Here is a 23,189-nt window from a genome sequence, read left to right as displayed (position 1 = left end):
CATTGATGAACAATATTAAGTTTCTTCTCAGTGACTTGGTAAATATTTCTAGTTCCTTTTACAACCTCCCCATTGCTTGCCAGGGAATTTTGTTGTTGTTGTTGTTCTTGCTTACTGGAGACTTTTAGGTGTGTACAAGAGAACTGGGATAGTGGCAGAGTGTGATTGAGAAGGAAATGAGAAGGAGAGAATGTTCTGGACCAAGTTATAGAATGAAGTCATAAACCAAAAGGAGTAATGTAAAGGAACCCTCAATTTGACTTTTTGTATCCTTTCCTAGCAGAAATGGAAAGATTTATGTTTTTTTATGGTGGTGGGGAATTTTTGGCAGGAAGGTCTAAGGGGATAGCAAATAAGACAACTGTTGTAGCCAATATTACTGCTTTACCAGAGTTGACAAAGAATTTGCTAAGGCTTTCACTTATTACAAATAAATCGATATCTATATATACACCTTTTGAATATTAATGATGTCTATTTGCACAACACATGGGAGACCTTCTTTGGGTTTCACAATAACCTATAAGTTGTTATTTTCTTAAGTACATGTTTCACAGAAGGAAAAGTGCTCAGTAATGAAGTAATTGACTCAAGACTATCCAGGTAATAAGAGGCAGGGCCAGATCTCACACCCAAATGCTATGCACTTTCCACATCCTGCCATGTTTTATTTGTGTCCTAATCTAAACTTGTTAGTTTAGATTCTGGCATCAGGACCTTTATTTCCATTGTGAATGATTGTTTCTCTTTCAGGGATCATTGTGATCCACAGTTGGTGTCCTGCCCTCAATAGGATCACTCTCTTCTTTCTCAGTATCTCATTGGTCTCTATCATTTCCTCTTTCCCTGCTTGAACTTCCTTGTACACAGCCTGCTCCCTTCCCCTTAGCTCATCAATAATGAAATGCAATGCTTTGAAATGATTCTTACTTTCTTTTCTAGGAAGACCACCAGGACTTGGGGAAGAAACCCAAGCTGGTCCCAAGCCTACTTGCTTGTGATCATCAAACACAGAGATAAAAGTAGCAGAAAAACTGATTTTGCACAAACCTGGGTCACTATTGTAGACCGGAAAAACTTTTTGTAGGTGAATAGATCTTCAAATGTAATCGAAGAACAGACTTGGCATTTCATTGCATAATAGCACCATCCAGTTGTCAAAAGAAAAACCCAGCTTCTCTGAGGGAAATCCAAGAGACTTCAGGGGACTGAATGCAAAGGCAGAACTGGATCCAGGTCTCACAAAACCACTCTGTACAGTCACAGGACTTTCAAGCACTGTCTTACACAAGCAACCACTCCTAAGATTGAAATTTGTCAATGGAAATTGTTCTTGTGTTTATAACTGAAAAGCAAAACAATTCTACCTCTGTTAGCTTCCCTTTTGGGAAAAAAAAAAAAAGCATTTGATGCTTAAGCTACATTTTATTGCCTTATTCTTCCTCTGCAAAATAAAAACACAAGAAGGAAAATTAGAGGACACTTAAGAGACTTCATTTGTCTAATGTTACCAAATCTATGTACCCAGCTACCAAGGGCACCTGGTATGAATGCGATAATAGAGATGGGGTGGAATGAAGAAATACTATAAATTCCGGGTGGGGGGTGCCATAAAGGCTTTAAGAAAGATGACATGTGAACTGAGCCTCAACAGAGACAGAGCTTCCAGCAGTTTGGGTAGAGTGATTCAAGTTCAGAAAACAGGGTACACTTAAGGATGGTAAGGGTGGCAGGAAGATACTGTGTATAGCAGGGATTTAGTTATTTTCATGTCTCTCTTTTGAAATCTAAGATCACAGAGGACAGGGGCTAGGTTTTGCAGGTCCAAAAACAAATCCTTTCATAACTTCCTACAAGCTGCCTGCTTCACACATCAGGTCTCAGGAAATTTAAAATCAGGACAAGGAATTTGGGAATTAGCCTGAGATGGTGGTCAGGTCTTTGGAATTTTAGGAAAGGAATTATTGCATTCCCATTTTAGGAAAATTCACCTGGTACAGTAGAGAGAAGGAATTGGAGTAGTACAAGAGTTGATGGGAGTTAACATTTAAGTTGGTTTCAGGGATCCAAGATCATTGTAATAACTTCTGTCTCCAGAACTTTTTAAGCACAAAATGGATTAGATGCTCTCCATCTCAAAATCCTTTATGGCTTTTATAAATGAAGTCCAAAGTACCAAAACCAGCATTGAAGGTTCTTTATAATCTGAATCCATTCTACCTTTCTTGCTACCTTCCTTTGCATTCTCTGGCTTTAATCAATAAGGACTTCTCAAATATGTCACCTGTGTCATTTTGTGCTTTTTAAGACTCCACACTCACATGGGTGTTTTCTACGATTCCTACTATGGTGCTATTTCATTCTTCCCTGAAGCACAGTGAAGTTCTTTGAAGGCTAGGGTGTTGCCTTATTATGCACACCCCTCTACACGGATAGCCCCAAATGATAGGCACTTGGCAAATATTCACTGAGCAGAATTGAACTGTAATAGCAATATTTGTACTGGGACTATTTCATACTTTTGAGATCCAGAAACCATAAAAGACTATCGATTAAACTACATGAAAACATAGAACACTGCCTCAAAATTTTTAAAAAGCCACAAACAAAAAGAGGAACTGGGGAAACTATACAGAATACATATGACAAAGAGGAATTTCCTTAATACACAAAAAATTTCCCAAATCATTTATACCAACAATCTAAAAACAAATGGGCAAAGGAAATGAATACACCAGTTCCATTTTTCACTCATCAGACTGACAAGAGGAAAGAGTTTTAAAATACCAGTGGAACTGAGGGTGTCAGGAAAGAAACTCACAGGCTTTATTTGTGAGAGTACTTCTCTTTGGAGGTAAATGTCAATATCTACAGAATTCAAAATGCAGAAAACTTTAACCTAGGAATTCCACTCTTAAGAGAATTATTTTACAGATAAAAATATACAGGGCAGAGACCCTGATAAAAAGCTGATTGTTGCAACCTTGTTCATAATAGCATACCCATTAGTAGGAGATTGGTTCAATAATGGTATTCTGTATAATGGAAACTTCAATCATTGACAGTAATGAAATAAATCTATAATCACTAATAGAAAAAATATCCCAAACTGCATCATCAAGAGAAAAAAAGTAATTTATATATATCAAGTACTATGATGTTCCTTGTTGCAAAGCAAATGCATACAGATATGCTCGTATATGCACGGAAAGTCTTGAAAACTCTTGATATTGACTGCTGCTGGGGCAGATTCATTATGCATTACCTACCCTTTTGCATTGTTTGAACTGATACATTTTTTAATTTTCAACTCCCCCATTTCCCAAACACAGACACATTTGTTGGCCATTCATTACACATTAGATGCAGACCAAGGTATAACCATGAATGATGCTGTTTATTTCTCCCAAGAAGGCACAGATGAGTGATTCTCAAAAGGGTTGCTTTTACATAGTACAGATGCAGATCCCCAGATATTGAGAATTTGTAATGAAATGCTTTCTAAAACAATGAACATGAACGCAGTAAATAACTTCTACTTTTTTGACATATAAAAATTTCTCACAGCATTCTGACACTAATTAATCAAGCTTCACTTTCCTAAAAGCAAAATTTGAAGAAAAACAAGAGTGACAAATTTAACAGTGGTGGTAAAAGAAACCATTTAGATATTGCCTCTCAAAGGTGATACAATGAGATCTTGCACAATCAGGTTATAAGAAGAGCACACTGAAGTTACCAGCGTTGTGTAGAGAAGCAAGCTAAGAACCAGGGAATTACTGAAGAGAGATTTGAATTACACAATTTTTCCTGGGTGGAGCCATTACATATTAAATATATGTTAAGAATTTGCCAATCAAAAATTCCAAAATTAGTTTGTCATCAAGATACTTCATAGAAAATATTCACAGAAACCAACCATCAAAGAGCTATGCCATTATCACAAAGCTACAAGAGTAGGGTGCTGGCATAAAGGTAGAAATACATAGATCAATAGAATAGAAAGTTCAGGAAAAAAATCTCTCAAATGTATAATAAATTGATTCGCACCAGGCATGGTGGCACACACCTTTTAAACCCAGCAGCTCAGGAGGTTAAGGCAGGAGGATCATGAGTTCAAAGCCAGCTTCAGCAACTTAGTGAGGCTCTAAGCAACTCAGTGAAACCCTGTCTCAAAATATAAAAAAAAGAGCTGGGGAAGTGGCTCAGGGGTTGAAGCACCCCTGGGTTCAATCCCAGTATAAGAGAAAAAAATCAATTGATTTGCTACAAAGGTGCTAAGACAATTTAATTTAACAGTCTTTTTAATGGATAGTATTGGAACAACTGCATAGACACAGAGAATAAATAAAGCTGAACTCCAACTTCAGACCATATGCAAAAATCAACTCAAAATAGATCAAAGACCTAAACGTGAAAGCTAAAACCATAAAACTGTGTGAAGAAAACAGGTATAAATCTTTGTGACCTTGGATTAGCCAATGCTTTCTTAGCTATGACACCAAAAGCAACAAAAGAAAAAATTGGAATTTTATCGTGAAGAGGGCAATAAATACTCTGCTGACTTAAAAGGTTAATGTTGTACAGCTTCACATTCACCAAAATTAAACTTTTGTACTTCAAAGGTCACCATAAAGTGAAAATACAAACCACAAAATAGTAGAAAAATTCTGTAAACTGTATATCTGATTTTTTTTGTGTGTGTGTATCTAGTATATGTAAAGAACTCTTACCATTTAATAAATAAAATGACCCAATTAAAAATGGGCAAATGTTGAGCATGGTGGTACACGTCTATAATCAGCAGTTGGGGAAGCTGAGGTAGGAGGATGGTGAGTTCAAAGCCAGCCTTAGCAAAAGCAAGGTGCTAAGCAACTCAGTGAGACCTTGTCTCTAAATAAAATACAAAATAGGGCTGGAGATGTGGCTCCGTGGTTGAGTACCCCTAAGTTCAATCGCTAGTACCCCTCCCCAGTCCAAAATGGGCAAAGGATCTGAAGGGAAATTCTCCAAAGATACACAAATAGCCAATATGCACATTAAAAGATGCTCAACAAACATTACTAGCTATCAGAGACATGCAAAGCAAAATCACAAGGAAACAACAGTTTAGCCCTAGGAGGACTGTCATCAAAGTCAGAGTAACAAGTGTTGATGAGGCTGTTGAGAAACTGGAACTCTCACACACTGCTGGTGGACTGTAAAAAACAGTGCAACCACTTTGGAAAACTGTTTATCAGGTCCTAGAAAAAATAAAAAGGTTTAATGGTTACCACATGACCCAACAGAACTTATAGGTATATATTCAGGAAGAAATGAATGTTCACACAAGAAGACACTGGTGGTTAAGGTGGGCACTCATGTCTATATTTGAAATGCTTATTAATAAGGCAAAAGTGGTTAAAACAAATAAATGGAAATTTTAAAAGCTATATCAGGACAAACAGCTACATAATGAATATTTATAACTAGTATGTACATTTAAAGAGATGACATTAAAATTCCAAACTCTGAAACAAGCCTGTACTGAAATGCTTCTCGCACAAATAGGACATAATTCCCTTCAGGTCCTATTTTAACCAATTATTTCTACAACATTACAAAAATTGAAAGAATTTTTGAAACAATCCATTTTTTATTCAAATAGAATCACATTTAACAATCAAGGTCATATAATTTAAAAACTTCTCAACTGTTTTGGACTCAGATGGATAGTTGATTGTCGGCAGTCATTAAAACAATGCTCTTGATCCAGGATCAGATGAGGAGAAGGGACACGGTAATTTATTTTCACTGGTTGTCTACATTAAATTTTATTAAATAATGTCTCTTTACAAAACTACTCTGTAAATGAAACAAACTAGATTTTTAAAGGCAGCAAGTATATATGCTATACAATGCACCAAACTGAAAACTCACTCTTTTTATATCACAAAATGAAGTTGAGCTCACTAGATAAGCCCCCACATCCTTCCTTGTCTACCTCACTCTGTAAACAGAAATCCTTCCAGGGGAACCCATTTCTTTTTGTCTTTCTGTAGTTCAAAAACTGATAATATAGTTTCATAAGGTTACCCAGAATTTATGAACTGTTGCCTAGGATCCTAAGCCTTTCCTTAAAGAAAGAAAAGAAAGAACACCAGTTCTTTTTCATGCCATTTATTTAGAACAGTTTTCCTACACCCATTTCCCCCCTAGTGAATGTACTAACCTTATTTAAACAAAGAGGAGTGAAGGAAGAAAAGAGATTTTAGGGGTAAGCCTGAGGTTTAAGAACCACCACACACCTACCCCAACCCACCTTTCCACTCATCCCCTTCACCTTTACACATTTCAAACTCTAGGTGAAACAGAAGCTTTCCTTCTATTATGTTGTTCTTCCTATCATTTCTTTTCTTTGGAAATACTACCTAACTCCCAGCCCCATTAAGTCTTTGCTTGTTCACATCTAAACTTTCATGTGAAACCCAGCAGAGAAGCTCAACTCCAATAATCTTCCCTAACCTTCCTTATTTCCTGGAAGTGCAGTGCGGCAGTGACATATTATCATGGCACTGAGAACAAACACAGAGGACACAAAACTAACTGAATTCTGTCTCTCCTTGTAAATCTTCAGATCTGTCTGGGTAAGGCCAGTCAAGTTTTAAAAGATTATAGTAATTGTACATTTTTAAAAAATTATCTGCTTCTAGTTCACATAAATAATTTTAGGGTAAACATTCAATAAGGCATTTTCCCCATTGCTCCCAAGATTTCATCTCTTTCTGCTGCTGTGGGCATAGATGGTGTCACTCCATTCTGTCTTCTTTGGATCATGATGGAATTCTGTGTATAGGCAAAAAAGAAGAAACCAAAATCAATCGTGTATGAAATGCTAATCATTTGCCAGTAATTTTCTACTGCTTTCTCAAAAACTCTGAAAGTCAAGCTAAATAAATCCAAACTGTAGTTGTAGGACCCCTGATGTTTCAAACAAAATAAATAAATAAATAAAATTGCTTATTCTCATAGAAATATGCTAATAGTAACTGAAATGGGAACACACTGTGTGAGTACAAGAGCATAAGAGTGTATACAGTTCACCAAGAAGACTACTGTATAACTGCTAGACAAAACCAACAGTTCATTTAGCAAATAAAAGGAGGTAGATGGATCCAGTGCTCAGGGAAACAAATTACATATTAATGCATTGGGAAAATGGAACCTTAACTACCAAGAATGGTAGTGGCAAAGGAGGCATAAATGGAAGCCTAATATGACATGAGAGTAAAGTAAGTTATATGTTCTGCTCATCTTCAGAAAAACTAAATTTACAACAAGGTTATTATTTTAGGGCTGCAGATTTACATACCTACGAAGATTCACATATTAAATCTGCATTCAGATACCTCAGAATAGGATGAAATAATTAATAAGAGTTCTCTAGGATCCTTCAGGACTGAAATACATACAGAGGATAGAAGAAAAGTTGTTTCCCTATGGCCATCACCGGGAAAAGACTATGGGCCTCAGTTTCATGCTGAAATGATGGGTTTTAAAACAAAGCTCACCAAGCTAGGCTTACCCAAAATCTCCGGCAGTTTTTGTACTTCAAGAAGTAACTGGAACATCTTTCCTTATCATAGTTATTTTCATCCATGCATCTGCTAGAAGCATCAGATTCCTTAAATATGCAAGAAACACATTATTTAAAAGGTAGAATGAGATATTAAAAAGGCCTGAAAACAAAAACTTTAAAGCTATTTTGTCCCAAGACAGATAAAGTAAAATGGATCATTTTATTCAATGGGTACACGAAAACAGAATAATCTTGCCAACTATCCAAGAATTTATTCTGCTGGAGCAGATATCTTCCTTTTCATAGTCTGGGCCAGTTTTCTGAATATCTGATCACAGGAGTCTGAGCCAAAGTACTAACTGGGATCATATGATCCAGAAACTGTAGCAAGGAACAATATCCACCAAACCACTGCTGCACAGTTAGAATGAGAAACAAGTCTCTTGACTCAGTACAGCTCTCCTGGATTTTCCAAATTCTTACTCTGATTTGACATTTGACTTTAATGCTGATTTTGAGATTTCAAATAAATTGCTAATAAGTGGTCTACATCAAGGCAACCTAAATTAACACCATTCATCTCAGTACATTTTGGCTATCATTTACTCTATTACACAAGTAAAATATGTAAGAAATTTTAATAGTTATTATTAATATCACTTCAAAACCAAAGTGAACACAGGGATATGAATTTAAAAGAGGGTAGGTGCCTTTTGGGAATTAAATTTAAGCTGTCTTAACTGGAAGGAGGTTGGATGACAAACTTCAAAGTGAAAGAGATGATTATGAGAAGTTACCTAAAAGTACGATTTAATTAAACAGGTATGCTATTTGCTTCACAGACCTAAGAAATGTGTTCTATTTAAATAGATTTACTTAATAAAGCTGTTGAAATCTAATATACAGAAGAAAGCTATATTTCTATGCCAAATATTTAATGCATATTTTTGAAAAACACATATAGGGTCAGGCAATGTAATTCCTCATAGCATCAATATAATCACAACATTGTACAAGGATGACAAAATTACAAGAGAGTACAAATCATACCAAATTAATGCAAATACAAGCTTATTATTACAATAAAACATCCTCTCTATAAGACAACTTTGTGAAAACCTTTAGGCTTAAATAGGTTATCTACTATTAGCCAATTACTCTCAGCCAGGTTGTCTCAAGGACATGATAAAACCAGTGCTATTAAAACCACAAATTTCAGTGGCAACTTAAAAATGTGATGCCTTCCAGTTTTCCATGTTTGGACTAAAGATTTTTTTAGTCTTACAAACGCCTCTCTAGTTTTATAGTGCCAACTAAAGGCTTGCATATTTTACAAAGAAGCAAAATTAAAGAAGAATCTTTATTAGCTAAATCATGAACATCTAAAAACATTCTAGAGAAATAAAAAACACTAGTCAGAAGTATGTTATGTACAAAAATATCTTTATTCAACAACTGCAGGAAAGAAAAGCCCACAATTAGAAGAAGCCTGTTTTGTTTTTTCTTCAACTTAACACTCAGGTAAATGAAAAGCAAACCACCCTACCAACAAACAAGGATTTATGTCAGGATCTCTCAGTCGGTGCGTCACCACGGGCATCCTAGGTCTTCTTACTGAAGGTTGATAGACAAAAAATTGTTAGGCAGTGGATAACAGAAAATAAGTCAATAAGTCTTACTGACCCCACAAATACTGAAAATTTAATTCTGGCATAATGATCATTTAGAATTTCATGGATCCTCTGCATTTGGGATATGTTTCTCCTTTGTACCGCCATGTGCCTTAATATAAAAGCCATACTGAAATACATATACTGAAATTTGATTCTAATGCCCAGTGAGAAAGACAGTTCAACTATATTCAATTGTGGTTTACTCTTATTCCTTAAGTGTAAGCAACTAAATATACTAATAAAATCTAATAATACTTCCTTATTATACACTAATTAGCATATAAATTAAGGAAAGGATAATCTAGTACAGCCCACCTTAGCAAAAACTTTAGTCAACTAATAACCAGAATGACTACTCTGTGACCAACACTAGGACAGCAATATAGCAAAAAAGCCAAGTTATGGTTTAGTTGACATTTTGCAAAGCCATAGGGTTTTTAAAAAACATTTCTTTCAGTTAACTCCATTTGGGAGGGTTCAACTGAAATTGGTATGGCAACTACCTTCAAAGAAATGTCATAGAAAAAAAACTTAAAAAACAGTTAAGTAAATTATTTCAAAGTGATTTTTTGGTTTCAATGTATTGCTATACTATTGACAAACCACCCTCAATATTTTAAGATGCTGTGAACTAAGCCTAAGGAGCTGATTTGCCTTGTACTCCCAAATCTAGTTCTAGCTTAATCATCCTTCTTCCTAAGGGTCAAAGGGCAAGCCAGCAAATAATGTCTTGTGACCCACAAAACTCCACTGAGTAAAAAAATGAATTTGTCAGTAAAAACACAGAGGTCAGAATTTTTATATGAAATGGTCTCAGGCCAGGGTTGAGGCTCAGTGGTAGAGCACTTGCAGAGCATGCATGAGGCACTGGGTTCAGTCCTGTATCACATAAAAGTAAACAAAATAAAGGTATTGTGTCCATCTACAACTAAAAATAAATAAAATTTTTAAAAAAGAAATGGTCTCAACTTTCTGTGCCAAAGACGGGATCACAAAAAAATATCAATAGTGTTAAAATAAATATATTCAGAAAAAAACAATCATATCAGACAAGCTCCTAAAATGTGCAGGTATTCTCCATAAAGTGTTACCCAGTACACCTGGGAGCAAATGCACCACCAGTAGATAAGGCCTACCTATCCCTGCCTCAGCCTGGACCCTGGGGCTCAGATAAAGACCCTGAATCCCCAAGTCAAAGTTATTGAATGTTTTTGTTTTGTTCTACTGTAGTTCTTTTTTTTTTTCCCCTTTTCTGATGGCTGATTTACAAAATAAAGTAAGCTTCTGAGAAGTCTCTGAACGTGGAAAGGAGAAGCAAAACCAATAGTTAGGGAGGTTGGAGGGGGGTCTTTGGCCAAAAACCTGGGTAGCTTGGTCTAGACAGTTTGGCATCTCCTGAATGAGAGTCTCAAGGTACCTCTTGTGTGGAAAGATCCCTGGACTCTACCCAGCCCCCACCTTCTCCTTCAGCCATGTTAAAAGCAGAGGCAGAGAATGTAAGAACCTGTAGCCTATGTCTCACCGGAAAAGAAAACTTGTCATCTGGCTTGATGGAGAAGGTTCCACCTCACACTCCTAGTACAATATCTCTACATTGTGGCAGGATATCACATTTAGAAGGACCAAAAAAAAAAAAAAGTAAAATACTTGAATGGGTTTGTATAATGTTAGTATTATTGAGAGTATCTGCTTTCCCAGCTGAAGCGATTCATTCATTATTCTAGTCCTGCTGTAGTCCTTTGTAACTTAGGATAATTATGCTTTTCAATACAAAAAAAAATGTATAAAAATATAAACTTGAAAAGGGAAAAATCAGATGTCCAGGTTGAAAGAGACCCAGTCATTGAAAAGAAGGGCAGGAAAGGGTCTGGTTATTCTGATTACTTTTTAGTAATCACTAAATAATTTTATTTTGTGATTTTCATTGACTAGTACATGAAAATAGCCAGTGAACTAAAACATCTTGGCAAAAAGGAAATTCAAGATGCCATTCAATTATATCTGAAGACTTTTGCTCTCTGGGACACAATTCTTTTGCAGGCTTGACTTCTCCTAAGAAAAATAATGGTGCTAAATAAATTCACAACTTTCCTTTTCACATCTATCCTGTTATGTGAGAACACAGAACCCTAAGCTGTTCATAAATAACCCTTGTATATAATAATCTCAGCAATGATCAGACACAGAATTAAAGTTGATTACTTTACATGAAAATATCTACTCTGTATTTCATCATCAGAAATTCTTTAAAAATAACAACTAGGTAATATCCACACCCGGATCACGTTTGCTGCATGAGTTTATTCGCATTTTTATTTGCGTTTCATTTTCTTTTCCTTCCGGATTATAAGCACAAGTCACTTTAAATTTCGAAATATCACCTCCTTTGCCTGATCTCCTATGTGTTAAACTGGAAATGAAGAGGAATGTCAATTTACAACCAGAAGTAAAGCTGAAGGGCCAGATCGAGTGCTCAGCTAAAGAGGCCTTCCTTATCTACTTACTTTTTGAAGGTACAGCACTAAACAAATATTACAAGACTCTAATACTAGCATGATAGCCAGAAAGAAACCCAAAGATTTGAAGGAGGGGTCACATCGGAGGCAGAACTCTAAAATCCACTCCAAGGAGCAAACTGTTCAACAAAGTAGTTCTTGATTTCTTACACAGTCCTTCACACCCCCCTCTTCAAGCAGCTTTTAAAGGGAAAGAGGAAGGGAAGGTTACTGAACACGTGCATGCCCACTGGCTGGTCAGAGTCTAGGCAGGATCTGTGACTGCTAAATCGAGATGCAGAAACACCATAACCTTAACTACTGCTGGGTGCAGAGGGCCAGGGGCAGTAAGTCAAAGGTGCATACCGGAATGGGGCAAGCAAGCCGAAGGAAAAATTGAAAGGATGTGAATCCGAGGCCGCGCTGCCTTCCAAGGTGCAGCCTGTCAGCGTCTAATCGTGGAAACGGATATAGGTGAGCACACCTTTCTTGGTGCTGCGACGAAGAGGGGGTCCGGGACTGCGAAAACGCTGAGAAGTGGGAAGTGGGTGAGTGAGGGGGGCGTTCTAGTTTCGAAAGCTGGAGAGGAGGATGAAGAAGACCTGGAGGTGCAGTAACAAGGTACGGGGTCACTTTCTTCGCCCCCGGTTATACAGACCCGGGTAGCGAGAAGACCAACAGGAAGCGGCCCGCGCTGCGTCAAGGCCTGGAGGGAGCAGCTGTGCGCTGCAAAAGTGGATTCGGACCCCGTGGCGGCCCAGATGCGCCCCTTTCTTTCCGCTTCCCAGTAGCGGCAGCAGAGGGAGGGGCGGGGGACCACTCACCTCGGGCTGCCGCTTCGCCAGCGCCCAGGCCGTCTCCAGCTCCAAACACGTCAATGGCTCACGCAGCAGGACCTTAAGTAGCGCGCACCCCAACGTGCTGCCCCCGCTCCCCGGCGGTCGCCAGCCCAATCGGCGCGCGGCCCCGTCAGACTGACAGGCTGGCTAAGCTTTGCGCGGCGGGGGCGGGCGGGCCTCGCCCCGCCCTCGGCTGGCGGGAGGAGGGCCGAGGAGGGAGGAGTGGGCGGGGCGGGGCGCGCAGTCCCGCCTCCTCCCCCGCCCCGCCGCGCCCCCCGCGCCGAGGCTAGCTTCTTAACACTTCGGCTTGACGGACGGGTGCCACGGACCAATCGTCAGGCCAGCAGCCGGCGGCGGCGGCGCCTAGTGGTCGGCCTCAGGGCGGAGCGCGCGAGGTGGGCGGGCGCAGCGGCGGGTGGGGGCCGGGGGCGGGGCGGCGGGAGGCGGGGGCGGTGGCCGAGCAGGCCGGGGGAGGCGGCGGTGGGCGCGACGTCGGCGGCGGCGGCGGCGGCGGCAGCGGCAGCTGCAAGTTGGGCTGCAGGGGCAGCGCATACACTACAATGGCTGCTGGAAAGAGGCGTAAGGAAACAATTTCCAGGCCCGCCGCGTCCAGCCCGAAATATGAGAAAAAAATTATTAGAAATTCCGCGGGCGGTGTAAAGGCGGCGGACGGGCCGGAGGGAGGATGTTAAAGCCCCGCGGTGAGTTCTCCCGGGGTCCGGGGCGGCGGAGAGGCGTTTAGCGGGAGAAATATCAGGGTTATTTAAATTATGGGACTAGCTGAGGGGGCAGAGGAGCAGCGGCGGCGGCAGGAGGAGGAAAAGTTTGTGCTTCTCTCAGCCCCTGCTCAGGACCCCAGAGGGAAAAATAATAATAAAAAATAAAATAAAATAATTAAGCGGGGCTGCGAGGACTTCCGAAGTCGCATCTGACAGGGCAGGGGGCGATGCGACTGGGGACCCGAAGGTGAGGTCGGTGGGAAAAAAAAAAAACCTTTATTCAGGGTCTGGAAAGTTTGAAAAGTTTTCCTCCTCCTCCTCCTCCTCCTCTCTGGTGCTGTGAATATTGTGACAGCGGCAGCGGCAGCAGCGAGAGCGGAAGACATTAGAGACCCGAAAAATAAGGGAAAAATTAATATAAATTCAGTTTTGAGAGTAAAGTCTCCGCATTTTCCACCAAAACATCCCGGGGGAAGGTCGCTTCCCAAAGGGCCTGGCGGAAACCCGCAGTCGGCAATATTTGGGGGGCACTTTGAGTGACTTGGGGTAACTTTGCCCCTTTTTCAAAAGAGGTTTTTCTTTTCTGGAGAAATGAATTTGTTTTTGCCCTTTCCTCAGGTGGGCGAGTCGGGGTCGGGGTGCGGGGTCTGCGGGGAGGTGTGAGCCCGGGGTGTGTGGCTGCGAAGGGGGGGGGAGGGGGAGGGGGTGTTAAATGAAAGCAGGAGATCGGCACAGAGCAGGGACAGCTTGTTGTCAGTATCATAAACAACCAAAATGGAGGGAGAACTCAGGCATATAACCAAATAAAAATTTTTAAAAAATCGCAAAAAATCCCTAAAAATCCGGGATGCTCCCCCTTTTCTCGCTAAAGGTAAAAGTATGAACCGCCTTTCTCCTGAAGTCCATTTTGACTTTGCAGGGACCAAGGAGTTAATATTTATTTATTTTTTAAAACTTTCGAAGGGCAAAAGCCTTTTATAACTCAACCGACAATGAGAAAACGTGAAAATCCGATGCAAGAGAAGCAGGGGGAAGGAGGGGGAGGTAGTAGTGCAGAAACTGCTAAACTTATTGGTAATGTGGACTGATCTGAGATAAGATAAACACTATATTTGGTATTTTATAACTCCTTTTTAATGATCTTTGTGAGGTTTGGTTTTTTTTTTTTTTTTTTTTGGTGGAAAAAAAGTGATGCCATTTTCTTAATAGAGTTAATATGTGTGATTGGAAGGATAAACCTTTCCGGCTTTAGACTGCATTTTCGTCGCATTTATGCTTCAGGTTTTGTTAGTGGCTCCCTCCTTTATTTAAACTGGGCTTTCCAGAGGAGGGGTAGAGAGGTGATGTTGCACAGAGAGGCTGGAGTGCAGGACTGGAGTACCTTTTGGGGAGGGGTAAGGAATTGCTTAGTTTCTCCCTTCCTGACACGTTTGCTTCACCTGTTCATCCTCACTAAGGAATGTTAAGCAGAAGTTTTCTGACTTTATCTATATAAAAGGATGGTGCCTCTTGCATCACATTGATGTTAATGGCAAAGTGCTGCTGATGTTGGTTCCACGTGGGATGTGGGACAGAGCTGGGCATTTTAAAGGGACAGCTTCTCTTTTCTTATGGTTTTCATCACCTACCCAGACTCTCTGAGGACCAAAAGCAGAGGTGCTGGAAGGGTGTGGTGATGGAAGAGCCTTCTCTTTCCATTACTCAAATGCACCCACCTTTAGGAGGGATGGAGGGAGAGGAGGGATAAACAAGCTCAACAGTAGATGAATATGCATATAGCTTAGTTTGCATCCAAGCTGTTCTTTTGTGTAACAAGCCCTCCCAGGAACTTTTCATGTTACATTGCTTTGCTTTGGAAGCTGATTTTGGAAGGAATTGTGGAAAAATGGAAATAATTTAAGGTGTGTGGTATAATGGTATAGCATTATTGAACAGTTATGAATTCTGTGCAGTGAGATCAAAGAGCTATGTATGCCCATAATGTGATTTACAGCCATTTTGTAAGAGCTGTAAAATACCTAATATTCAATTTGGCTTCAGGTACATGGAGGACTTCTGGTTAAAATTTACAGACAGAGTGGTGAAGATTCTTTAACATCATAAGCAGTAGGCATTTCTTTGGGGAAGGAAAACATATACACCAAGATCATGGAAAAGTTTACTTATATAGTCAGTTTTAAAGCCCATCCTATATGTATGCTCTAACTTTGAAGCTTTGAAATGAAAATATTCTAAAATTCTGAGAACCATCAGTTTGCATATTTTATATTGAATATATTTGTGGTACTTAACAGGAAATGTTTATCAATCATAAAATACTATCAGCCCGTATGTTTCAGATGTCCACAGTGTTTTCAAAATTTAAAATGTGTGAGTTGTTAGCTGTACTCTATTTGGGATTAAGATTAATCTTGAACAGAAGTTACTGGTGTTCGTTTTGCACAGGTATATGGAGTTTCTGAGATAAATTCCTATTTTCCTTTGTTTTTATGATTTATAGAAATGGACTAAAGTTAAAGCTGAATTTTTAGACTTTTTACACAGAATGTTTTTCCTTGCCATACTATATAAACAAATTATTGTTTTATAGTCTATTGTATGTTAACTTGTGTTCCTAGCTGAGCTCTGGGCATCTTTCTGTAAATACCTCCATAGCAACATTACATTGGTGTGGTAGTGTTTGAGTCCATCATCTTGAGACTTCTCATTTTGGAAATGATTAAAACTTTCTAAGAACTTGTCTTAAAAATTAATGCCATGAACCACTGCTAATAAAAATTGATTGGAAAGGGATTGATCTACTAATGGAGAAACCCCCTCCCAACAATCTTTTGTGTAGAGGTTTTAGAATGCCACCAATAATTATAAAACCTTTGAGGTTTATCTTGAATTTTCATTGTTTTGGCTCAAGACAGTTACATTTACTGTAAGTGGTCAGAATTTTTCTTCCTATTAAAAATAAATGATACTTTTAAATTTGAATAGTTGCCACTTTGACAAGCCAGATACTAATATCAATAAATTCAATCTCTATAAAAGTGAAGGGAAAGCATTTCTTCCAGTTATATTAAATCATTGAGCTATTTAGATTGTTCACACTTCAAGTTATGGTTAGGTTATTGTCAATCTAAATAAAAGTGCTGGTGTTGTGGGACTTTTTTTTTTTTACTTTTTTTTCCCATTACTATGACATTCTTGTTTGGGTTTTACACAACTAGTTACTTGCCTGTATTAGAAAGTGCACTCAGCGTGCACAAATATGAAATCTATAATTCCTTAGAGAGTTATTTAGATAGGTCACAGCATAATACCTAATTTGAATTGGTTGTGTTAAGGTTTTTTGATGCCTTTAGAAATATTACCTGTTGAACATCCTTTGTCTGAAGCTACTATAAAATTATACTAGTTTAAAGAAATAATCTAAGGATATTATATACCCCAAATGCTCTTTTATTTGGAGAAACCTCACAGATTATTACTTTTATTTGAAATTTATATGCCTAATGTTGTTATTCTAAATTCTAAAGAATTTAGCTGCTCTGGAAGATGATTTTCTAAGTATGGACTAATACTGACAAAATATTATACATTTATTATAACCAAAGTATTTTAATAAACAGGCATTTTAAAGCTAAATAAATTAGTGAATTTTCTTTTATCGATATAGTTTTAAAATTTTAAGGATATTCTTTGTGTTTTAATATCAATCAAATATGAGGAATTTCCCTTCATTTTTAAAATAATCCTTGTTGTCACTGAATATATTTTGGTTTGGTATTCTGGAAATGTACCTTTCTTAGGATTAAGTTATTGTTTTCTAAATTAAATGTAATGTTCTTATCTTAACTGAGATTTGAAAAGCCAGACAACTAAAACATATCTATAGCAATCTTTGAAGTTTTGTTTTAGTAATCATTTGAATCTTGAGCTATATAATGAAAAATAGTCATACTTCTAGGAATGTTTTTAATATTTTTTGTTTAGAATCTTATTCTTTGAAAAATCAAGATATGTAAAAAACTACCTGTTACACACGCACACAAACACACATACATACACACAAATATCAAGATAAGTTTTACCTGAATAATTTTACTTACATTGCTTGGAATACATGTTCTTTTTTATATGTTTGCAAATGTATAAGAAATAAGTGTAATTTTTTAATTTTGATAACATCTTAGATTCTTTAGTTGGGTGAAGGAAGAGTTTCAGAAAAGGGAGAAAACTGAATCTGTACAACAAAATCTAAGATAGTGAATATGTTCAAAGTGAAATGGCTATAAATTGTCCCTTGAACCAGATCTTAAATGTTTTAAGAAACTAATAAACACCTTTTCTGGAACATTGAATACTTTGAAAAAAAATCAGCCATTGCTAAAAAACAAAGGTGAACCTTTAATTTCTTTAATTTTAACAGGAATTAATGTAGGCAGCATATTTAACCAATTAGTAAGTGTTTAGGTAGCCTTGGAAAAGTATTTACAAATAAGTTAAATGTAAGGGCAGGGTACATCAGATTGATGAACTGTAAAGTTAACTATGATTTTATAATTCATGCATGAGAATTCTTTTATATTTTACCATAAGAACACTTCAGAGGTAACTAATTCTTGCTTTTTATATCTATTTCATTACCTAAATTTTTTGAAATTTCCAAACCCAAATTCAGTATGTTAATGCTTTTCCTTTATGTTAGGGAAACTTTTATATCTCATTTGCAAATTTAATTATAAAATTTAATTTGAGAAATTAAATGAAAATTTTCAGATTAAAATGGTTTATAAGAATACTGGTGTAGGGTGTATACTTAATTAACATTTGAAGTTATGAGAAATATACTGGTACAAAAGCCTAGTAGAAATTATTACAGAGGTACAATTTGATTTTTACTTTTAATTGGCCTACTAGCTTATGGTTTACATTCTACTTAGTGTTGTACACCTGTCCCTGCCTCCTCTTTGCAGGGTGGTATTGACCAGGATATAGTGATGTGAGACTATCAAGGACACTGGAACATTTTTGTTTTTTTTTTTTAATTTTGTATATGTATTGGTATTTGTTCTAAGAATTTTGCTTTTAAAAAAAGAATTGAAAAAATATTATACAACAGAAATAATATCTCATTTTTAAAAAGTGAAGTAGTGTGATATTGCATTAAAATTGTTAGTATTTTAAAATCCCTGGATGTCTTGTAAACAGAGTTACTACAGGATCATGGTATTAAAACTAACCACAGTGTGTGTTGGGAATTTGAGATGACTACCTAAGAAGTGTGTGTGTGTGTGTGTGTGTGTGTGTGTGTGTAATGAATGAACTTATGCAATTATGTTCTAGGTTAATAGGAAAAGCAGTTTGCTTAAAACATTTCCTTGTTTTGTTTCTAAGTGGAATCTTTCCCTAATTTTAAAACATAGAAAACTTAGAAATGTGAAAGTGTTAGAAAGTAAAAATGTCTTTTTGATGCCTTTTTAAAATAAGAGTTTTAAACAATGAAAGTGTATAACAGCAGCATAAGTGTAAACTAAAATGCTCAAAATTGATGGTAAAGAACTAGGTAAGTAAGAATTTCAGAATAAAATAACAATTGTGGTAAACTTAAAATTCAACATATGTGAGTAAAGAATAGCCAACTATAAAGCAAAAATAATAATTTTACTAAAAAATAAGCATGACAATTGGGAGAACCTATCAGAGAATATTTTTAATCAAATTGCTAGATTTACAGTGTCCTTTAAAAAATAAATCCCAAGCCTTTCCTTCTTCATAGATTTGAATTAAACTAAAGTGTAAGAATAATTTGTAGTAATTATTTGAAGTTATTTTTAAAAAAATAAGAAAAATCATTTTCTGCTATTTAAAAAACATTTTGAAGATTATTTTAAAAGTGTACCTGAGTGAAATGTTCTGAGAACTTTATGAACTATTGAAAACTGTTTTCTTCACTGTTTATCAGAAAGCTTAAAACTTTAAGTTAGTGAAATAAATTCTAAAACTTGAGTCTAAAAATAGTTTGCTCTGTGGACTTCCTTGGGGCAATTTAAATTTCTGACAGACTTAATAACACTTCAAAAGCTTTTCATAAGATAAAGACAACATTTCACAAACAAAGTTCTTAATTTTTGAATGTTTTTAGGTGTATGGTGGCTGAATAAAGGAACTTTTCTTTCTCATTTAATAACAATTGATTTTTCTGAAAGAGAAATGAAACCTGTTGGTGTTATATTCTGGAATAGAAGTTGTCTTTAGTATTAGAAAATATTTTGAGCCTGCAGGAGGCATCTTTTCCTTAAGGCATCAGAATCTTCTACCTTGTAGGTGGTAGAATGTGAATCTTGAACTCTACCTTTTTTGAGAATGAGAGTCTCATTTTAGATTTCAGTTATTAAGTATCTGAATTATTGTCTCAAACCAATAGTGGAGTTGCACATATCTATTATTTATGACTTCATATCTTTTAGTTTCTGAATATAAGAATATTAATCCTCAGGAAAATCATACAGCTAAAGGGCTGCCATCTGATTTTTTTTTAATTATATCCCTTTAATCAATAATTTAGACATTAGACCTTTTAAGTTACATCTTTGGAGAACATTAGACTAGAAATCAATTAGAGAATGAGGAATTTAGCCCTTTGGCTAAAAAGCAAAATTAGAAAATCCTGTCAGTTTTGTTTCCTTGAAGATACATTAGTAAACGTTGATTGAATTGTTTTTGATCAGGAAATTTTAAAAAAATCAAATTTGGAAACAAGGTAGTTCAAGAGTGCAGGTTCAGCATAGCACCAGTTGAACTTTAGTCTGCTTGATTTTTCTCAATAACTTGATTTTATTTTCTTGTATTAATGCTAGAATTACATAGAATCAACATTGCTTTTTAGCATGCCCTAAATGATTTATATAATAAGTAGATTTTATTTTTTATCATCTTTAGGCAATGAAGTGAAAATACCATTTTATATAGGAGTGTGTTTCCTTTCTTAGGTTGCTTTTTGCATTTCCTAAATATAATTTCTTTTAAAGTCTTCCATTTCAAAGAAATTAGCTTCATTACTTTAAAACTAAATTTGTTATAAATTTGCATATTATAGGAAAATTGTCAATTTCTATATTTGGAAAAGACCCATTATAACCTTAAAAATAAATATTAAATATTACTAGCCTATCTGAATATATGCTGCATCCCAGACATGAATTTGCTTTCCTTGTACCTTTACAACTGTTTTCTAAATAAATCTAAGAAAATCTTTTTCATATGTTTAGGAAATTGGTTATTGTCTGAAGTAGCAATTGAGTAAAATTTCAATCTAGATAGTTTGTTTCTCTTCTAATATTGGTAGTATTTTATTTGAAAAAAAAATCACTATTCAAATGCATAGGATTTCAGAATTAAAACAGAATTAGACATAAAATAAAACTGGTTAATTATACCAACAGTATAGAAGCAGCCCTACTAGTTCTTATTTGGAAGAGTTTGAAATGTTTCAAAGAAGGAAAGGGCACACCAAACACAGGGTTAGAGACATTTTGTGCTTTTCTTTTTCTTGCTTCATAAAAATTGTGCATCCTCAGAGCTACTGTCATGCAAATAATTGATTTAACTCTGCCTCTGTAAAGTACATATACTAGGTTTAGCTTTTAATGTGATTTGCTTCAGTTTACTTCTAAGAAAACGATTTAAGAAAAGGCAGATATTCATCAGGAATAATTTGGCATACATCACATTTAAAAATATATTACCATAATTGTTAACCCAAGCCGAAATGAAAATAAAACTATCAAGTAGTACATATAATTACACATAAAATAAAGTTTAAAATATTTAACCAAGTATCTTGATTTACTACTAAAGTATATGAATTTTAATCAAAAGAGTTATTTTTGTATCTGAATCTATTTTTAAGCCTAGAAGTTTGTAAACAAAGTGAATACATATAAAAGTCTGACATTCTACAGAAGTTCCTTAACATCTTCTTTGACAATTAATAAAAATATTTTTTTTCAAATAGCCAAAATTACTTACAAGATTTTGGTATAATCAACTATTCTAGGTATTTTTCAAAGAAAAATGGTGATGAATGGGGTAGTAATTAGGTAAATGTATATTGTATTTGAATTTTTCAATCATTAAGTATTTAATGCTTACATTGATATTTTAGGTTTTTTTTAAGTACCATTGTAGTTGTTTTTCTTTAGAGCCCTTCTTTTGGACATTATAATATAATGCAGACATTTATTTTAAAACTCTTTAACTTTCTAACTACTTTTTATTTTTTTAAAAGTACTCCTGTTCCCAAGATCAGGCTATTCTTAAATTCCTGTCTTAGAAGCACTTTTAATCATAGTTTGGGTTATATTTTTAAATATATACTAGAGATGCAATTGCTCAACTTAAACATTGGGTCTGATGTGATGCTTAAATTTAATCATACTCAGTTCATCTTTTATTGGTGAGTGCAGGAAGAGGAAGAGAAAGCAGTTTGTTATGAGAGAAGTGCAATTGATCCCATTCAGAGGCTGACTCATAATAGCTTTTCTACAATGCATGATACCTCTGCCAGAATTAAAAGGAATTTCTTAATTAAAACCAAAACACCCGTGTGTCTAAGAACTTTTTTTCTAATCAGATTTCAGGCACACACACTTGTGTGCTTCCATTGGCCATCCCAAGTGTTGTTGCTATTTGGCTCTGTTTTGTTCTCAGTGCTGCCACCCTGTGTTTGGCAGCGCCTCTACTACATGCACTTCTTTTCTGTGCTTTATTATCAAGCGATAACATCCCAAAACCACTCCTGGAAAGTGAGCATGTGTATTGAGATTAACATAAAAGGCTTTGTGGTGTATTCTGTTTCTGTGTTTAATGCTATGCTAAACCTAGATTTTTTAAAGTTACATAGTTCAGAAGTATGGTATTCAACTGCCAGAAGTGAAATTTGGACATGTTTAAAGGTAAATACCTTTCTGTTTCATCTGTCATTTCACTAAAATAAAGTAGAATTGGACAAGTTTTTTTTTAATCTATCTTGAAATTGGTCAAATAAGGAAGCAGAGGTTCTGGTCCTTTATTAAAGACGAGAGGTATAGTACATCATTTTTTTAATATAGCCAAGTTTTAGTTAAAAGTTCTCTGTAGTGAAAACAAAACCAAAAATGAGCACAAAAAAAGAGACTGTTTCTGCTTAAAAGAAAAAGAAACTTAACTTGATTGGTTAAATTATTCCCGAATCACTAGCCAACATGACTTTTAAATTATATCACCCAAAATATTTTGAGTATTAATACTGTGTTCCAGCCATGAAATACTTTGCCTGGATCACAGTCTTTGTTTTTACCTATATTGTCTCATTTCTCTTTCACAGCAAACAGTAAGATAGGAAGTTCGGGCATAATGCATATGCAAGAAACATGAATGATTTCAGAAATTGGAATTTTTACTTTTTACAATCTTTAGAGTGGATGGTCCATAGAAGCTAATTATTATAAATTGATTTGTTAGTATAAAGCTAAATTATGTGCATATTTAGGTTATTATATTTTTAAAGTTACAGAAATAAAATTTTCCAGGCATAAATTTTACATTGAATAAGTAGCTCAAGTTAGGAAGTACTGTGTGTCTACTTATTTTTAAGCTACACATAAGGAGTTAGGGGGAAATTTACAAACTTTCTAAGTTAAAGGAGGTTTTTAGAGATATAAATCCAAACTTTTTTTTATAGTAAGGATCTCAGTTTTATTGATTTTAACTCTGCCTGTGTAAAGTACATATACTAGGTTTAGCTTTTAATGTGATTTGCACAGTTTTATTAATTTTTGCTTTAAAACAAACTATTAGGAAAGTCATTTTTTGACTCTGATTTTAGAATGAGTCCACATTTCTAAATTTGTGAATGGTTTTAGTTCAATAAA

At 36.0% G+C, this 23,189-nt stretch overlaps 2 protein-coding genes across 16 annotated transcripts in view; one reads left to right on the top strand and one right to left on the bottom strand.

The window, feature by feature from the left end:
• Positions 1-3,378: 3,378 nt before the first annotated feature.
• CHCHD7 (coiled-coil-helix-coiled-coil-helix domain containing 7) lies at positions 3,379-12,711 on the bottom strand. Of its 8 annotated transcripts, none has more exons than XR_014018756.1 (6): positions 12,093-12,544; positions 10,754-10,818; positions 9,105-9,172; positions 7,565-7,663; positions 6,212-6,825; positions 3,379-5,243 (listed from the first exon to the last, which is right to left on the bottom strand). XR_014018756.1 is itself a non-coding variant. In XM_081265925.1 (6 exons), exons 4-6 carry the CDS (start codon positions 9,156-9,158, stop codon positions 6,721-6,723), a joined length of 258 nt encoding a protein of 85 aa, XP_081122051.1. In that variant the 5' UTR covers positions 9,159-9,172; positions 10,754-10,818; positions 12,093-12,256; positions 12,551-12,711; the 3' UTR covers positions 5,266-6,720. The 8 variants fall into 8 exon arrangements, 7 of the variants coding, with proteins under 7 accessions (XP_081122055.1, XP_081122051.1, XP_081122050.1 ...); XM_081265925.1 differs by lacking the exon at positions 3,379-5,243 and adding an exon at positions 12,551-12,711 and having other exon boundaries at positions 5,266-6,825; positions 12,093-12,256; XM_081265924.1 differs by lacking the exon at positions 3,379-5,243 and adding an exon at positions 12,551-12,693 and having other exon boundaries at positions 5,266-6,825; positions 12,093-12,328.
• A 335-nt stretch (positions 12,712-13,046) lies between these two features.
• The window catches only part of PLAG1 (PLAG1 zinc finger), a 45,517-nt gene continuing 35,374 nt past the window's right edge, over positions 13,047-23,189 (top strand). For all 8 annotated transcript variants that reach the window (XM_081265851.1, XM_081265850.1, XM_081265849.1 and 5 more), the window contains exon 1: positions 13,047-13,266. The gene's annotated coding sequence lies outside the window, so the exon portion shown is untranslated. The remainder of the gene's footprint in view (positions 13,267-23,189) is intronic.

This window comes from Spermophilus citellus (genome assembly GCF_964194105.1).
Source record: "Spermophilus citellus genome assembly, chromosome: 14".
Lineage (NCBI taxonomy): Eukaryota > Metazoa > Chordata > Mammalia > Rodentia > Sciuridae > Spermophilus > Spermophilus citellus.
Note: the sequence above shows the minus strand (reverse complement) of the source record. Positions and strands in the feature narration are given on the sequence as shown.